The 20,754-nt window shown below is 44.4% G+C and overlaps 1 protein-coding gene across 2 annotated transcripts in view; it reads right to left on the bottom strand.

Moving 5' to 3' along the window:
• The window catches only part of ZNF830 (zinc finger protein 830), a 215,894-nt gene that overhangs the window by 170,103 nt on the left and 25,037 nt on the right, over positions 1–20,754 (bottom strand). For both annotated transcript variants that reach the window (XM_073587730.1, XM_073587727.1), the window contains exon 2: positions 2,919–3,018. In XM_073587730.1, the coding sequence (XP_073443831.1) occupies positions 2,919–3,018 (100 nt within the window). The remainder of the gene's footprint in view (positions 1–2,918; positions 3,019–20,754) is intronic.

Below are 20,754 nucleotides of genomic sequence, written 5' to 3'. Positions count from 1 at the left end.
ATTTTTATGGCTCCACAGTATAAACTTCTGTGAAACACTTGGGGGTTCAAAGTGCTCACCACACATCTAGATAAGTTCCTTGGGGGGGTCTAGTTTCCAAAATTGGGTCACTTATGGGGGGTTTCCAGAGTTTAGGTACATCAGGGGCTCTCCAAATGTGACATGACTCCAGCAGACTATTCCATTAAAGTCTGCATTCCAAAACGGCACTTTCTCCCACATATGGGGGGTGTCAGCGTACTCAGGACAAATTGGACAACAACTTTTGGGGTCCAATTTCTCCTGTTTCCCTTGGGAAAATAACAACTGGGGGTGAAAAGATCCTTATTGTGGAAAAAATATGATTTTTTAATTTTACGGCTGTACGTTATAAACTTATGTGAAGCCCTTGGGGGTTCAAAGTTCTCACCACACATCTATATAAGTTCCTTGGAGGGGGGTCTAGATTCCAAAATGGTGTCATTTGTGGGGGGCTTCCACTGTTTAGGCACATCAGGGGCTCTCCAAACGTGACATGGCGTCTGATCTCAATTCCAGCCAATTTTGCGTTGAAAAAGCGAAACGGTGCTTCTTCCCTTTCGAGCTCTGCCATGCGCCGAAACAGTGGTTCCCCCCAACATATCAGGTATCAGCGTACTCAGGACAAATTGCACAATAACTTTTTGCCATCCAATTTCTCCTGTTACCCTTGGTAAAATAAAAAAATTAGACTTGAAGTAATGTTCATTCTTTTTTTTTTTTTTTTTTTTTAACATTCAAAAAATTCCTGTGAAGCACCTGAAGGGTTAATAAACTTCTTGAATGTGGTTTTGAGCACCTTGAGGGGTGCAGTTTTTAGAATGGTATCACTTTTGGGTATTTTCTATCATATAGACCCCTCAAAGTGACTTCAAATGTGATGTGGTCCCTAAAAAAAAAAAAAAAATGGCGTTGTAAAAATGAGAAATCGCTGGTCAACTTTTAAACCTTATAACTTCCTAACAAAAAAAATTTTGGTTCCAAAATTGTGCTGATGTAAAGTAAACATGTGGGAAATGTTACTTATTAAGTTTTTTGTGTGCCATATCTGTGATTTAAGGGCATAAAAATTCAAAGTTGGAAAATTGTGAAATTTTCAAAATTTTTGCCAAATTTCCGTTTTTTTCACAAATAAACACAAATTATATGAATGAAATTTTACCACTAACATGAAGTACAATATGTCACGAGAAAACAATTTCAGAATCACCAGGATCCATGGAAGCGTTCCAGAGTTATTACCTCATAAAGGGACAGTGGTCAGAATTGTAAAAATTGGCCATGGCATTAACATGCAAACCACCCTTGGGGGTAAAGGGGTTAAACAGACGGGGAGGTGCGAGAGCAAGATTTCAGCTGTCATCTTAGGCGACCTCGTGAGCACAGATTGACAGGACGTATCCATATGTCCAATGCCCGGAACCCCTTCCTTGTCAAGATATATGGATACTTGAAGGGGTTTAAGAGATCTGTAAGCAGGCTTTTGCTATGTAATCTGCGAGTAACATAGTAACATAGTTATTAAGGTTGAAGGGAGACTTTAAGTCCATCTAGTTCAACCCATATCCGAGTAGAATAATATAGGGCACGTGTCATGCTGGGTGAGGGAGAAGCAAGGTGCACAATGGGGAGAGGGAGGGGAACCCAAACACTAGGGAAGTGGAAACCCCTAGGCAGATCTAACAAAACCCTGTCTCGCCTGACATCCCTAAACAGGTTGCGCACCTGACGCCGAGCAGGAACCTAATCCCTGCCTGACCCTAGCAATAGGACCAGGATAGGGAAAGGACAGGGTAAGCGCTAGTCAACCCCATTACAACTAAAGGCAGAAAGGATAGACAAAAAAAGAGGATACACTTAGCTTGAGAAGACCACCAAGATATCACGCCAGCAATCCTCCAAGAGTACTCCAAGAAGATACTAGCCAAATGCTAGTACTTCCAACCAGACAGAGGGAAAATGGGAAATCACCAGTATCTTGGGGAAGAGACTGAAGGTATTTTTAAACCTTCAGCAAGGGTGTGTTAAATAGCAGCAAAAGTTGGGAGACCTTCTACAGCAGAATCCAGGATGACTCTCTGTCACAGCTGACACACCTGTGACAGCACGAGACTGACTGCAGTGATGTGTCACTTACTAGGCTGTGTGCTGTAATTTCAATGCAAACAGTGTTTTATATGGAGATTAACACAATCTGACTACAGGTCACATGCAGAGCAGTCAGGCTAATCTGTGTTACCCTACCCCCACCGAGTAGCAGCTTACTCACACTACACTGTGAACACAGCAAGCTGCCTGTCAGGGGTGTGGGCAGGTTATACACCTAATAGAATATTTAGTTCTGCTAACAAAACAGGGATTGTATGAAAAGGCAAAGCAGCCCAGTAAGTGACACTTCCCTAGAATCAGGCTTTTTTGCCCTGTATTATGCTGCTCTCTTATAAGGAACCTGTGAGGTCCCCCATGCCCTCCAACCCGGCATCATTCACTTATTTATGAGTAAATACAAGGGTCATTTAGGCAAAGAATGTTTTTCTGTAAAGAGGAGTTTGAAAAAAAGCATTTATAATGCCCCTCAATTGCTATGCTAATGAGGGCTTTGACTAGTCTCCTCATACTAGTCAGCCCTCTTTCCATGTTATCATGACCCTGTGTTTGGCATGACAACATAATTTGCACAAGCGGCGTCATTGCCACTAATTCCGGCAGCGTCACGGCGTCTCTGTAGCCGGGTGTAAGCTTACCAGCTTCAGATGCGCAGTTGCGCACTGCACATGTCCAGAAGTTTGAAAGATGGCTTCCTGTCATGCGCGATGCGAAGGTCATGGAGATTAAAATAAAAATTCTATTACCTTAGCTACTGTTAAACACAAAGCAGGGTATGTGACGGACAGTCTTACCTCTTTATGCTGCTTTCCCAGGATGTGTGTTTGCCACAACAATTCACTCTTTATGGGTATGTTGCACACCACACAGGATAACTGGCCAAGGCTGTTGTATGTATACAATGTGTGATTAAGGCTTATAACTGAACAACACTGAAAGAATAAGCTGCTACACTATGGAGATTCACTAATTAGTGCACAGCAAGGACTCATTTCCAAGGTAGTTTTTCTTCACACATGCGTATAGAGGGTTTGGGGGTTTTTTCCCACAGAAAGCACAAGAACAAATGAAAGCCTATCAGACTTGTCTTGTGTGGGTGACTCAAAGTCTACATATTATATAGAAAAAATAATAACTAAAGCGCAAGAATGTCATCCCAGTTGCAGCAAAGCGCTGTCTGATTGCTACTTGTTGGTAGGAGAAACCTCCATTATAGACGGGTATATTAACAGTGGCTTACTACAGCCAAAATAAGAGAAACCTCCATTATATAACATACCACTGTCCCCCAAAGGAAGAAGCTAACGCAAAACGCGCGTCGGGGCACCATCCTGCAACAAGATCATGTATATCCTTTAAATTTAATCACGCTTAACTCCTTCCCCACTATGAATTTAAAGGGAATCTGTCACCCCATTACAGAATGCTGCAGATAAGCCCCTGATGGCGGTGCCGGCAGCTGATAGGGCTAAAATAGGGTGACAGACTCCCTTTAATTGCTGAACAATTTAGTAGCATTCTTGCACTTTAAACACTATATACTTGATTAATATTATGGGATCTACTCTAGGCACTAATTTATTACAATAGCACAAAAAGAGGACTTGAAAATCCTCCAAAAATTCAAAAATACAGCAAAAAAGGCAGAGATGCTTACCTGCCAAGGCCTTCCAACAAATGCAGGATGCTGTGGACTCATATAGTTAAGATGGCGGCAACACAGGTGCAAAAATACCGATGAGACAGCCGCTCACATCCTACCAATACATGGAGGGGGCGGCTGCTTGGTATATTAATGCACAATGAAAACTTGTATGTGGCGCTGTTCACACTATGGCAATGCACAGCATCCAGGTTAACAGCCTATTAGTTACGCCCTTCTATTAGATCAGGCGGGCTGCCCAGCGCTATCAAGATGTATGCCATGTGAACAGACACCACAGTTTACAAGACCAAATGGGCCCAACTGCACCCTGAAAAATAAAGTGCAAAAAACACATAAAAAATGTGAGTTATTAGTTGATATATTTTTAATTTTTGAAGGATTTTCAAGTCCTCTTTTCGTGCTATTGCTGTTTAGTGTTAGGGACTCGTAAACGTGGGGATCCGTGACGAGGATTACGAGTTTACGTATTTTGGCCAAAATATATGGGTCCACTGCATCCTGACCGTGCATTTGTTTGGAGGTCTTGGCAGGTAAGCATCTCTACCTTTTTTGATGTATTTTTGCACTAATTTATTGCCAGCAAGTATGTTTAGAATTAATGAGCACTGTTCATTATACCTTGACTATGAGGAGATGTAAAACACAAACATGCATTATTTTTGTGAGGAGCAGTTTGTTTGTATGACGTTATGAGCAATAGTTGTACTATAATTTGAGCATCATTGAAAATCCTAGTTCACAGTATTCAAAAATTCAAACAAGCATTTTTGTCTTGTTAGTCTATTGTTGTGATAAACACTGTGGGCCAACTTATATTTAACAGGATTGCCTTATATTTTGTAGGCTTTAAATTGCTTTAAGTGAGTAATTGAACTAACCACATTCGGACTCAATATTACTGAGAAATCTATGAATACCCTTTTGCATATGTCAAACCTTATAAGCACTAATTGTAATATTAGCTGTGCTTTAAAAGGACTAAAAATTTATTTTGTGGTTCTTTCCTTTTTATGCTCTAAGTACATCACTCCTAAAAAGAAATTTGACTTTTTGCTCATTATTTGGATATACCCCTGTGGTTGCAGCTCCATTTTTGTATTCACCCATTGAAAGCAAAAATTATTTTAAGTTGTGTGTAAACAAGTGTTAAATAAAGATTATTACCTTTTTAAATGTACTTGGTAATTGCTTCCGTTTGTTTATAGGTGCATTATGTAACTTAGTAGCTGCTAATCGGTGTCTGCTGCTGTGATCAGATAGCTGCTACTGCGCATGCGCCGGCGCCATCTTACTGGAGAAGAAAAAAAAATTCCCTCCTCCAAGATGTCGCCACCCACGCCTGCGCAGTAGCAGCTCGGAGATAGCCGACAGGCTGACACCAGCCTGCAGAAGGGTTTTTTTTTTTTTTAAGTATATACAGATATTCATTATACAAACTAGGGGGCAAGTCAGTGAGGGATCAGTGACCTGTCAGCAGTCTGCATTATGAATATCAAAATCAGAGCACCATGTACACCAACCCCGCCTTAGGGCACAAGAATCTCATTAACACAAAACTGAAAATAAAAATTAGCCCCTTACTGCCTTTGGACGCAATAGTACGTAGTACGTCCAATGGCAGTACCCCCGCTTTGATGAGGGCTCTGGTGGTGAGGCCGCATCAAAGCTGGGACATGTCAGCTGTTTTCAACAGCTGACATGTGCCCGCAATAGGCGAAGGTGGAATTGTGATCCGCCCACGCCTATTAACTAGTTAAATGCGGCTGTCAAATGCTGACAGCGGCATTTAACCAGCGCTTCTGATCACCAGGCCGGAAATACGCACATCGCCGACCCCCGTCACGTGATCAGGGGTCAGCAATGCATTGGCATAACAACCAGAGGTCTCATAGAGAACTCTATGGTTGCTGATGCCGGATTGCTATGAGCGGCACCCAGTGGTTGGCGCTCATAGCAATGCAGTAATTCTGCTACATAGAGATGATCTGAGCATTGCCTATATGTAGCAGAGTCGATCAAGTTGTGGCAGCTTCTAGCCTCCCATGGAGACTATTGAAGCATGCCAAAATTAAAAAAAAGTTTTAAAAAATATGAAAAAGCTAAAAAAAAATATAGAAGTTTAAATCACCCCCCTTTCGCCCCTTCCAAAATAAAACAATTAAAAAAAAAATTTAAAAAAAATCAGACATACACATATTTGGAATAGGCTCGTTCAGAATCGCCCGATCAATAGAAAAAAAAAGGATTAACCTGATCGCTAAACGGCGTAGCGGGAAAAAAAATCAAAACGTCAGAATTACATTTTTTTTGTCGCCGCGACATTGCATTAAAATGGAATAATGGGCGTTCAAAAGAATGTATCTGCACAAAAGTGGTATCATTAAAAACATCAGCTCACTGCGCAAAAAATAAGCCCTCACCCAACCCCAGATCACGAGAATTGGAGACGCTACGGGTCTCGGAAGATGGCTTTTTTTGTTTGTTTTTAAGCAAACCTTGAAATTTTTTTTCACCACTTAGATAAAAGAGAACCTAGGCATATTTGGTGTCTATGAATTCGTAATGACCTATAGAATCATAATGGCAGGTCACTTTTAGCATTTAGTGAACATGGTAAAAAAAGCCAAACAAAAAACATGTGTGAGATTGCACTTTTTTTTGCAATTTCACCGCACTTGGAATTTTTTTCCCGTTTTCAAGTACACGACATACTAAAACCAATGGTGTCATTCAAAAGTAAATCTCGTCCCGCAAAAAAATAAGCCCTCATATGGCCATATTCACACAAAAATAAAAAAAGTTATAGCTCTGGGAAGAAGGAGAGCGAAAAACGAAAACGCAAAACAGAAAAAAGCTCCGGTCATTAAGGGGTTAAAGAACAACTACAAGATGTATTTCATCAACCAAGGTATCATTGTAATCAATATAACGACGCCAACCTGACACTGTGTGTAGGTTACTATGCACAATCCTGTTGACAGGTTCCCTTTAAAGGCTCATACCCACTTGCGAGAAAAAAAAAAGATCCAATTTCCGGACTGAAAAAAAACGGACAAGTGTCATACGAGTGTCATGCGAGTACAATGCGATTTTTCTCACATAGCATCCGTATGACATCTGTCTGACATCCGTATGACATGCGTATGCAATGTGTTTTTTTTCTCTGCAGTCATTTACAGGACCATTTACAGTGTTCTATGACACAGAATGGTAATGCATCCGTAAAAAATGGACGGCATGAGGATGGTCATTATGCTGTGCGATTTTTTTCTCGCATCCATTGACTTGCATTGGCGAGTCTCATCCAAGATACACAGCAAATCATTGTCAGCATGCTGCAATTTTTTTCTCGGTCCGATTTCAGCTGAGAAAAAAAAAAAAATCGCAAATGAGATGTCACCCATTGAATAACACTGGTCAGAGTGCAATCCGTTTTTTTAATTGATGGCACTCATCCGTATTTCTTGCAAGTGGGTATGAGAGCAGTGAACATTCATTCTCTTTAAGAGCGGGAATACGTGTTTGCCGGGCAGCTGCAGGAGCGGAATGCTGTGGCTAACACTGTGCCCGCTATTAAAGATCAACGAATATTCACTTCTCTTCACACCTATGTGCGTGGAGTGCAGTGAATATTCATTTCTCTTTAGTAGCGGGCATAGGTGTTAGCCGCACCCTTCAGCTTCTGCCTCCTGTGACCCGCTGCTCGTCATCCCTATCCACAGCCAAATTCCGGACTTTAAGACGGAATTGGTTTTGTATTTTCATTTTTTGCTCCTCTTCTTCCCAGAGACATAACTGTTTTATTTTTTGGTCAATATGGCCATGGGAGGGCTTATTTTTTTGCAGGATGAGTTGTATTATTGAAAGACACCATTGGTTTTACCATTTCTTGTAACAGAAAACAGGAAAAAAAATTCAAGTGCGGTGAAATTGCAAAAAAGTGCAATCCCACAATTGGTTCACTAAATGCTAAAACTGACCTGCCATTATGATTCTCCAGGTCATTACGAGTTCATAGACACCAAACATGTCTAGGTTCCTTTTTATCCAAGTGGTGAAAAAATATTCCAAAGTTTGTAAAAAAAAAAAAAAGTTGCTATTTTCTGAGCGCCTCCATTTTTCATGATCTCGGCTTGGGTGAGGACTTTTTTTTGCGCGCAGATCTGACGTTTTTATTGATACCATGTTGATGCAGATACATTCTTTTGATCGCCCTCTATTACAGTGTTGCAGAGACCAAAAAAACGTAATTCTGGCGTTTTGGTTTTTTTTTTTCTAGCTATGTCGTTTACCGATTGGATTAATTTCTTTTTATATATTGATAGATTGGGCGATTCTGAATGCGGCGATACCAAATATGTGTATGCTTGATTTTATTTATTGTTTTATTTTGAATGGGGTGAAAGGGAGGCGATTTAAACTTTTTTTTTATATTTTTAAAAACTTATTTTTTTTTTCTACTTTTTTCTGCAGTTGTCCGATCGCTTCTGCTGCTGCAGCCCTGCTTTATGTAGCAGATATGCTCAACTGATATGAGCTCCGACCCCAGGTTGTCATGGCGACACGCGGACATGTGACACTGGCGCCAGAGGGAGGAAGTAATGACGCACTTCCTGCGCATGCATGTTAAATGCCGCTGTTGGCGTTTGACAGAGGCATTTAACATGTTAACAGCCGTTGGTGAATCGCGATTCCACCCGCAGCTGGTCCGGGCACATGTCAGCTGATCAGATCAGCTGTCATGTGCTGGAAAAGGTGCGGGCTCATCCCCGGAGCCCACACCCAACAGGGGGAGGAGTCCAATGACAAGAATATGCCTGCCCGTCATTGGACGTTAAGGGGTTAATTAGCCTGTTAGAGTTATGACTTGTTCACTATCATCGTTAGGAGAGGCCAAATGATGCAAATTTCCCAGCTTTACAAAAATCCAGCCTCCTCTAATCTTGTGCCAAAACCAGCAGCGATGGGTTCTTCTAAGCAGCTGTCTAGTACTCTGAAAATGAAAATGGTGGAGACTCACAAAGCAGGAGAGGCTATATTAAGAATATAGCAAAGCATTTTCAAGTTGTCCTTTCCTCAGTTCAAAATGTACCGTATTTTTCGGACCATAAGACGCACTTTTTTCACCCAAAATTTTGGGGGAAAGTGGGGGGTGCGTCTTATGGTCGCAATGTTCCTACCTCCGAGGCTGGTGCGGATGCCGCGGGGCTCTGTAGTGCGGTGGTGGCAGCAGGCTGTGCTCCGGTGCAGGGGTGGCGGCTCTCTGTGCTCCGGTGCTGGGGCGGCGGCCCCGCCGGCATTTCCTCCAAGCCCGGAGGCCCCCGCACATCCCTTGCTGGCCGCCGCCATGTTGCGGTGGCCTCCGGGAGCATGGCCGCCGGAAAGATGGCCGCCGGTCCGGGGACGGTGCATGCGCAGGTTCAGATCTTGTCCCGAGATCTCGGGGGACGAGATCTCGTTGCCGAGATTTGAATCTCGTCCCCCGAGATCTCGGGACGAGATCTAAACCTGCGCATGCGCCGTCCCCGGACCGGCGGCCATCTTTCCGGCGTCCATGCTCCCGAAGGCCACCTCAACATGGCGGCGGCCAGCAAGGGATGTGCGGGGGCCTCCGGGCTTGGAGGAAATGCCGGCGGAGCCTCCGCCCCTGCATCGGAGCACAGAGAGCCGCCACCCTCACCCCACAGAGCCCAACTGCCCCAGCACAGCCCTGCTGCCCCAGCCCAGCTGCCCCAGCACAGCCCACCTGCCCCAGCACAGCCCAGCTGCCCCACCACAGCTGCCACAGCCCAGCTGCCCCAGCACAGCCCACTTGCCCCAGCACAGCACAGCTGCCCCAGCACAGCCCACCTGCCCCAGCACAGCCCAGCTGCTCCAGCACAACCAACCTGCCCCACCACAGAGCCGCCACCGCACGAGCCTGGACCACTGAATGACCCCTGTGACCACTCCTCCACCTGTGCCAGATCCCTTTCCAGGTAAGCTGAATTCGGACTGTAAGACGGACCCCCATTTGACACATTATTATTTTTTTGCCCATTTTCCTTCTGAAAATTGGGGTGCGTCTTATAGTCCGGTGCGTCTTATAGTCCGAAAAATACGGTAATTAAAAGTAATCTGTCAGCAACATAGTGCACCGTAACCTATACCCAGTGTCAGGTCGGCGCCGTTATACTGATTACAATGATACCTGGGTTGATGAAATCCGTCTTGTGGTTGTTGTTTAATCTTTACTTTCAGTTAAGAGTTAATGATATGCTCGTGCCCTGGGGCGTGGGTCTTCATGTGGTGCTCTGATTAGGTATTCATAATGCAGACAGCCGACAGGTCACTGATCCCTCACTGACATGCCCCCTACTGCAGTTTACATAATGAATACCTACCTGTACATACTGAAGAAAAAAAAAGCATTCTGCAGGTAGGTGACAGCCATGGGACCTCCGCTGCAGCATAATCGCATGTTTAGGCTAGCTTCAGACTAGCGTTTTGGCCCGCAGTGCATGGCCGCCGCTAAGCCCCGCCCTCTGCCTCGCCCCCTCCACTCATCTCCTCCTAGTGTCGCACATCGCTGCATGCGATCTGCACACCCCATCTTTAGCAGACCGTGCGCTACTAGGATTTTGCGTGCGCTGCCCCCTTTTGACGGTGCGCCGACGTGTGCCGAACGCACCATGTTGCATTTTGGTGCGCTCGGAGCACCGTCAAAAGGGCGCAGCGCACTCAAAATCCTACTAGCGCACGGCCAGGGCACCCTATGCTAAAGATAGGGTGTGCAGATCGAATGCAGCGATGTGCAACACTAGAAGGAGATGACCGGAGGGGGCTTAGCGGCGGCCGTGCGCTGCGGGCCAAAACGCTAGTCTGAAGCTAGCCTTAGTGTCCAGTTAATACGTATGCTTGATGTTACTGAAGAAGTGTAAAAAAAAAAAAAAAAAATCAAATTGAAAATGGAACCCGCCAGGCCTGCGCAGTAGCAGCTATCGGTGTGTGTATAGAGACGCGATAGCTGCTATTGTGCAGTAGCCGGCAGCGCCATCTTGCTGGAGAAGAGAAAAAAAAAATCCTCCTCCCAGAGGGCGCCACCCGCGCCTGTGAAGTAGATTAGAGATTATTTCACCTTCAACTTGCTTAACTGTTCACAATTACAGTAGTTTTGACAAGGGGTGCACAAACTTGCACATGCCACTGTAGGCGATTTTCTAACCTGTGCCTGTCAGGGGCATTGCACCCAAACTCTGGTGCACCAGATGCATAAATAAGGCGTTAAATTAAAAAAAGTAGTTCCATGGCAATTAAAAAACTGTGTTTTAAGGGTATGTTCCCACGATACGGAAGTAGCAGCACTTTGGACGCAGAGCACGTTCACCGAGTCCAAAGCGCTGCCTGCTATTAAAAGCAGGTAAATGTTTTGATGTGTTACTGAACCGTGCGGATTAAATGCATTCAAAACATTTCTATTGATGTCATTTCTGTTATGGTTACTAGCGTCTCCGGGAAGAGAAATTGACGCACCTAATGTCAGTGTTTGCGGGTGATCCACAGGCATCTGTGCACGTATAGTAGGCATGAAATTTCTTGAAATCCCATTCACTATGATGTAACATCTGACCGCTGCAGTTCGATGTTCCATAAATATGCAGAATCAAACCTGCAGCAACTTCAGATGGTGGCAATGCAAACTAAGGCAAGTAGCAAATAAGCCAAAAGAAAAGTGGCCATAATCCAGCTCTCATGTACAGCACACATGTAGTGGGACAGTACACAAACATCATGCATCCCTTATGTACAGCACACATGAAGAGGGACTGTATACACACACCCATCATCCAGGCCTTATGTACTGTACACATGTAGATGGAGTGTATACACACACATCATCCAGCCGTTATGTACAGCACACATGAAGAGGGACTGTATACACACATCCATCATCCAGCCCTTATGTACTGTACACATGTAGATGGAGTGTATACACACACATCATCCAGCCCTTATGTACAGCACACATGTAGAGGGAGTGTATACACACACATCATCCAGCCCTTATGTACAGCACACATGTAGATGGAGTGTATACACACACATCTTCCAGCCCTTATGTACTGTACACATGTAGATGGAGTGTATACACACACATCATCAAGCCCTTATGTACAGCACACATGAAGAGGGACTGTATACACACACCCATCATCCAGCCCTTATGTACTGTACACATGTAGATGGAGTGTATACACACACATCAACAAGCCCTTATGTACAGCACACATGTAGAGGGAGTGTATACACACACATCATCCAGCCCTTATGTACAGCACACATGTAGATGGAGTGTATACACACACATCTTCCAGCCCTTATGTACTGTACACATGTAGATGTAGTGTATACACACACATCATCCAGCCCATATGTACTGTACACATGTAGAGGGAGTGTATACACACACACCATCCAGCCCTTATGTACAGCACACATGTAGAGGGAGTGTATACACACACATCATCCGGCCCTTACGTACAGCACACATGTAGAGGGAGTGTATACACACACACACACACATCATCCAGCCCTTATGTACAGCACACATGTAGAGGGAGTGTATACACAAACACATCATCCAGCCCATATGTACAGGACACATGTAGATGGAGTGTATACACACACATCATCCAGCCCTTATGTACAGCACACATGTAGAGGGAGAGTATACACACACATCATCCAGCCCTTATGTACAGCACACATGTAGAGGGAGTGTATACACAAACACATCATCCAGCCCTTATGTACAGCACACGTAGAGGGAGTGTATACACAAACACATCATCCAGCCCTTATGTACAGCACACATGTAGAGGGAGTGTATACACACACATCATCCAGCCCTTATGAACAGCACACATGTAGATGGAGTGTCTACACACATCATCCAGCCCTTATGTACTGTACACATGTAGAGGGAGTGTATACACACACACATCATCCAACCCTTATGTACAGCACACATGTAGAGGGAGTGTATACACACACACACACACACACACACATCAACCAGCCCTTATGTACTGTACACATGTAGATGGAGTGTATACACACACATCATCCAGCCCTTATGTACAGCACACATGTAGAGGGAGTGTATACACACACACACACACACACACACATCATCCAGCCTTTATGTACAGCACACATGTAGATGGAGTGTATACACACACACAAACATCATCCAGCCCTTATGTACAGCACACAAGTAGATGGAGTGTATACACACACACACACACATCATACAGCCCTTATGTAGAGCACACATGTAGAGGGAGTGTATACGCACACATCATCCAGCCCTTATGTACAGCACACATGTAGAGGGAGTGTATACACAAACACATCATCCAGCCCTTATGTACAGCACACATGTAGAGGGAGTGTATACACACACACATTATCCAGCCCTTATGTACAGCACACATGTAGAGGGAGTATATACACACACACATCATCCAGCCCTTATGTACAGCACACATGTAGAGGGAGTGTATACACACACACATCATCCAGCCCTTATATACTGTACACATGTAGAGGGAGTGTATACACACACACACAAACATGTACTGTACACATGTAGATGGAGTATATACACACACATCATCCAGCCCTTATGTACTGTACACATGTAGATGGAGTGTATACACACACAACATTCAGCCCTTATGTACTGTATACATGTAGATGGAGTGTATACACACACACATCATCTAGCCCTTATGTACAGCACACATGTAGAGGGAGTGTATACACACATCATCCAGCCCTTATGTACAGCACACATGTAGAGGGAGTGTATACACACACACACATACATACATCATCCAGCCCTTATGTGCTGTACACATGTAGATGGAGTGTATACACACACATCATCCAGCCCTTATGTACAGCTACATGTACAGGGAGTGTATACACACACCCATCATCCAGCCCTTATGTACAGCACACATGTAGATGGAGTGTATACACACACATCATCCAGCCCTTATGTACTGTACACATGTAGAGGGAGTGTATACACACACACATCATCCAGCCCTTATGTACGGCACACATGTAGAGGGAGTGTATACACACACATCATCCAGCCCTTATGTACTATACAAATGTAGAGGGAGTGTATACACACATCATCCAGCCCTTATGTACAGCACACATGTAGAGGGAGTGTATACACACATCATCCAGCCCTTATGTACTGTACTCATGTAGAGGGAGTGTATACACACACATCATCCAGCCCTTATGTACAGCACACATGTAGAGGGAGTGTATACACACATCATCCGGCCCTTATGTACTGTACACATGTAGAGGGAGTGTATACACACACATAATCCAGCCCTTATGTACAGCACACATGTAGAGGGAGTGTATACACACACATCATCCAGCCCTTACGTACTGTACACACACATCATCCAGCTCTTATGAACAGCACACATGTAAAGGGAGTGTATATACACACACACACACACATCATCCAGCCCTTATGTACTGTACACATGTAGAGGGAGTGTATACACACACACATCATCCAGCCCTTATGTACAGCACACATGTAGAGGGAGTGTATACACACACATCATCCAGCCGTTATGTACAGCACACATGTAGATGGAGTGTATACACACACATCATCCAGCCCTTACGTACTGTACACATGTAGAGGGAGTGTATACACACACATCATCCAGCCCTTATGTACTGTACACATGTAGAGGGAGTGTATACACACACACATCATCCAGCCCTTATGTACTGTACACATGTAGATGGAGTGTATACAAACATCATCCAGCCCTTATGTACTGTACACATGTAGATGGAGTGTATACACACGTAGATGGAGTGTATACACACACATCATTCAGCCCTTATGTACTGTATACATGTAGATGGAGTGTATACACACACATCATCTAGCCCTTATGTACAGCACACATGTAGAGGGAGTGTATACACACACATCATCCAGCCCTTATGTACAGCACACATGTAGAGGGAGTGTACACACACACACACACACATACATCATCCAGCCCTTATGTACTGTACACATGTAGATGGAGTGTATACAGACACATCATCCAGCCCTTATGTACAGCTACATGTACAGGGAGTGTATACAAACACATCATCCAGCCCTTATGTACAGCACACATGTAGAGGGAGTGTATACACACACATCATCCAGCCCTTATATACAGCACACATGTAGAGGGAGTGTATACACACACATCATCCAGCCCTTACGTACAGCACACATGTAGAGGGAGTGTATACTCACACATCATCCAGCCCTTACGTACTGTACACATGTAGAGGGAGTGTATACACACACATCATCCAGCCCTTATGTACTGTACACATGTAGAGGGAGTGTATACACACACACATCATCCAGCCCTTATGTACTGTACACATGTAGAGGGAGTGTATACACACACACATCATCCAGCCCTTATGTACTGTACACATGTAGAGGGAGTGTATACACACACATCATCCAGCCCTTATGTACAGCACACATGTAGAGGGAGTGTATACACACACATCATCCAGCCCTTACGTACTGTACACATGTAGAGGGAGTGTATACACACACACATCATCCAGCCCTTACGTACTGTACACATGTAGAGGGAGTGTATACACACACACACACATCATCCAGCCCTTATGTACTGTACACATGTAGAGGGAGTGTATACACACACACACATCATCCAGCCCTTGCGTACTGTACACACACATCATCCAGCTCTTATGAACAGCACACATGTAGAGGGAGTGTATATACACACACACACACACACACACACACATCATCCAGCCCTTATGTACTGTACACATGTAGAGGGAGTGTATACACACACACACATCATCCAGCCCTTATGTACAGCACACATGTAGAGGGAGTGTATACACACACATCATCCAGCCCTTATGTACAGCACACATGTAGATGGAGTGTATACACACATCATCCAGCCCTTATGTACTGTACACATGTAGAGGGAGGAGCGTATACACACACACACATCATACAGCCCTTATGTACTGTACACATGTAGAGGGAGTGTATACACACACATCATTCAGCCCTTATGTACAGCACACATGTAGAGGGAGTGTATACACACACATCATCCAGCCCTTATGTACAGCACACATGTAGAGGGAGTGTATACACACACATCATCCAGCCCTTATGTACAGCACACATGTAGAGGGAGTGTATACACACACATCATCCAGCCCTTATGTACAGCACACATGTAGAGGGAGTGTATACACACACATCATCCAGCCCTTATGTACAGCACACATGTAGAGGGAGTGTATACACACACATCATCCAGCCCTTACGTACTGTACACATGTAGAGGGAGTGTATACACACACACACACACATCATCCAGCCCTTATGTACTGTACACATGTAGATGGAGTGTATACACACACACATCATCCAGCCCTTACGTACTGTACACATGTAGATGGAGTGTATACACACACACACATCATCCAGCCCTTATGTACAGCACACATGTAGATGGAGTGTATACACACACATCATCCAGCCCTTATGTATTATACACATGTATAGGGAGTGTATACACACACATCATCCAGCCCTTATGTACAGCACACATGTAGAGGGAGTGTAAACACACACATCATCCAGCTCTCATGTACTGTACACACACACACACATCATCCAGCCCTTATGTACTGTACACATGTATAGGGAGTGTATACACACACACATCATCCAGCCCTTATGTACAGCACACATGTAGAGGGAGTGTATACACAAACACACATCATCCAGCCCTTATGTACTGTAAACATGTAGAGGGAGTGTATATACACACACATCATACAGCTCTCATGTACTGTACACATGTAGAGGGAGTGTATATACACACACATCATCCAGCTCTCATGTACTGTACACATGTAGAGGGAGTGTATACACACACATCATCCAGCCCTTATGTACAGCACACATGTAGATGGAGTGTATACACACACATCATCCAGCCCTTATGTACAGCACACATGTAGAGGGAGTGTACACACACACACACATCATCCTGCCCTTATGTACAGCACACATATAGAGGGAGTGTATACACACACATTATCCAGCCCTTATGTACAGCACACATGTAGATGGAGTGTATACACACACATCATCCAGCCCTTATGTACTGTACACATGTATAGGGAGTGTATACACACACATCATCCAGCCCTTATGTACAGCACACATGTATAGGGAGTGTATACACACACATCATCCAGCCCTTATGTACAGCACACATGTAGAGGGAGTGTATACACACACACATCATCCAGCCCTTATGTACTGCACACATGTAGATGGAGTGTATTCACACACACATCATCCAGCCCTTATGTACAGCACACAAGTAGAGGGAGTGTATACACACACATCATCCAGCTCTCATGTACTGTACACATGTAGAGGGAGTGTATACACACACATCATCCAGCCCTTATGTACAGCACACATGTAGAGGGAGTGTATACACACACATCATCCAGCCCTTATGTACAGCACACATGTAGATGGAGTGTATACACACATCATCCAGCCCTTATGTACTGTACACATGTAGAGGGAGGAGCGTATACACACACACATCATCCAGCCCTTATGTACTGTACACATGTAGAGGGAGTTTATACACACACACACATCATCCATCCCTTATGTACTGTACACATGTAGAGGGAGTGTATACACACACATCATTCAGCCCTTATGTACTGTAAACATGTAGAGGGAGTGTATACACACACATCATCCAGCCCTTATGAACAGCACACATGTAGAGGGAGTGTATACACACACATCATCCAGCCCTTATGTACTGTACATATGTAGAGGGAGTGTATACACACACATCATCCAGCCCTTATGTACAGCACACATGTAAATGGAGTGTATACACAAACACACACACATCATCCAGCCCTTATGTACTGTACACATGTAGAGGGAGTGTATACACACACATCATCCAGCCCTTATGTACAGCACACATGTAGAGGGAGTGTATACACACATCATCCAGCCCTTATGTACGGTACAAATGTAGAGGGAGTGTATACACACACATCATCCAGCCCTTATGTACAGCACACATGTAGATGGAGTGTATACACACACACACACATCATCCAGCCCTTATGTACAGCACACATGTAGAGGGAGTGTATACACACACACACACACACACATCATCCAGCCCTTATGTACAGCACACATGTAGAGGGAGTGTATACACACACACACACATCATCCAGCCCTTATGTACAGCACATATGAAGAGGGAGTGTATACACACACACATCATCCAGCCCTTATGTACAGCACACATGCAGAGGGACGGTATACACACATCATCCAGCCCTTATGTACAGCACACATGTAGAGGGAGTGTATACACACATCATCCAGCCCTTATGTACAGCACACATGTAGAGGGAGTGTATACACACATCATCCAGCCCTTATGTACAGCACACATGCAGAGGGACGGTATACACACATCATCCAGCCCTTATGTACAGCACACATGTAGAGGGAGTGTATACACACTCACACATCATCCAGCCCTTATGTACAGCACACAAGTAGAGGGAGTGTATACACACACATCATCCAGCCCTTATGTACAGCACACATGTAGAGGGAGTGTATACACACACACACACACACATCATCCAGCCCTTATGTACAGCACACATGTAGAGGGAGTGTATACACACACATCATCCAGCCCTTATGTACAGCACACATGTAGAGGGAGTGTATACACACACACATCATCCAGCCCTTATGTACAGCACACATGTAGAGGGAGTGTATACACACACATCATCCAGCCCTTATGTACTGTACACATGTAGAGGGAGTGTATACACACACATCATCCAGCCCTTATGTACTGTAAACATGTAGAGGGAGTGTATACACACACATCATCCAGCCCTTATGTACAGCACACATGTAGAGGGAGTGTATACACACATCATCCAGCCCTTATGTACGGTACAAATGTAGAGGGAGTGTATACACACACACATCATCCAGCCCTTATGTACAGCACACATGTAGATGGAGTGTATACACACACACACATCATCCAGCCCTTTTGTACAGCACACATGTAGAGGGAGTGTATATACACACACACATCATCCAGCCCTTATGTACAGCACACATGTAGAGGGAGTGTATACACACATCATCCAGCCCTTATGTACTGTACATATGTAGAGGGAGTGTATACACACACATCATCCAGCCCTTATGTACTGTACACATGTAGAGGGAGTGTATACACAAACACACACACACACACCATCCAGCCCTTATGTACTGTACATATGTAGAGGGAGTGTATACACACACATCATCCAGCCCTTATGTACAGCACACATGTAAATGGAGTGTATACACAAACACACACACATCATCCAGCCCTTATGTACTGTACACATGTAGAGGGAGTGTATACACACACATCATCCAGGCCTTATGTACTGTACACATGTAGAGGGAGTGTATACACACACATCATCCAGCCCTTATGTACAGCACACATGTAGAGGGAGTGTATACACACATCATCCAGCCCTTATGTACGGTACAAATGTAGAGGGAGTGTATACACACACATCATCCAGCCCTTATGTACAGCACACATGTAGATGGAGTGTATACACACACACACACATCATCCAGCCCTTATGTACAGCACACATGTAGAGGGAGTGTATACACACACACACACAAGCACATCATCCAGCCCTTATGTACAGCACACATGTAGAGGGAGTGTATACACACACATCATCCAGCCCTTACGTACTGTACACATGTAGAGGGAGTGTATACACACACACATCATCCAGCCCTTATGTACTGTACAAATGTAGAGGGAGTGTATACACACACATCATCCAGCCCTTATGTACAGCACACATGTAGATGGAGTGTATACACACACACACATCATCCAGCCCTTATGTACAGCACACATGTAGAGGGAGTGTATACACACACACACACATCATCCAGCCCTTATGTACAGCACACATGTAGAGGGAGTGTATACACACACACACACCATCCAGCCCTTATGTACAGCACACATGTAGAGGGAGTGTATACACACACACACACACACACATCATCCAGCCCTTATGTACAGCACACATGCAGAGGGAGTGTATACACACATCATCCAGCCCTTATGTACAGCACACATGCAGAGGGACGGTATACACACATCATCCAGCCCTTATGTACAGCACACATGTAGAGGGAGTGTATACACACACACACATCATCCAGCCCTTATGTACAGCACACAAGTAGAGGGAGTGTATACACACACATCATCCAGCCCTTATGTACAGCACACATGTAGAGGGAGTGTATACACACACACATCATCCAGCCCTTATGTACAGCACACATGTAGAGGGAGTGTATACACACACACACACACACATCATCCAGCCCTTATGTACAGCACACATGTAGATGGAGTGTATACACACACACACATCATCCAGCCCTTATGTACAGCACACATGTAGAGGGAGTGTATACACACACACACACACATCATCCAGCCCTTATGTACAGCACACATGTAGAGGGAGTGTATACACACACATCATCCAGCCCTTATGTACAGCACACATGTAGAGGGAGTGTATACACACACATCATCCAGCCCTTACGTACTGTACACATGTAGAGGGAGTGTATACACACACATCATCCAGCCCTTATGTACAGCACACATGTAGAGGGAGTGTATACACACACATCATCCAGCCCTTACGTACTGTAC

The sequence above is a fragment of the Dendrobates tinctorius genome, unplaced genomic scaffold (genome assembly GCF_039654945.1).
Source record: "Dendrobates tinctorius isolate UK_male_01 unplaced genomic scaffold, ASM3965494v1 ptg000102l, whole genome shotgun sequence".
In the NCBI taxonomy this organism is placed as follows: domain Eukaryota; kingdom Metazoa; phylum Chordata; class Amphibia; order Anura; family Dendrobatidae; genus Dendrobates; species Dendrobates tinctorius.
The sequence above is the reverse complement of the archived record's forward strand: the minus strand, read 5'-3'. Positions and strand labels throughout refer to the sequence as shown.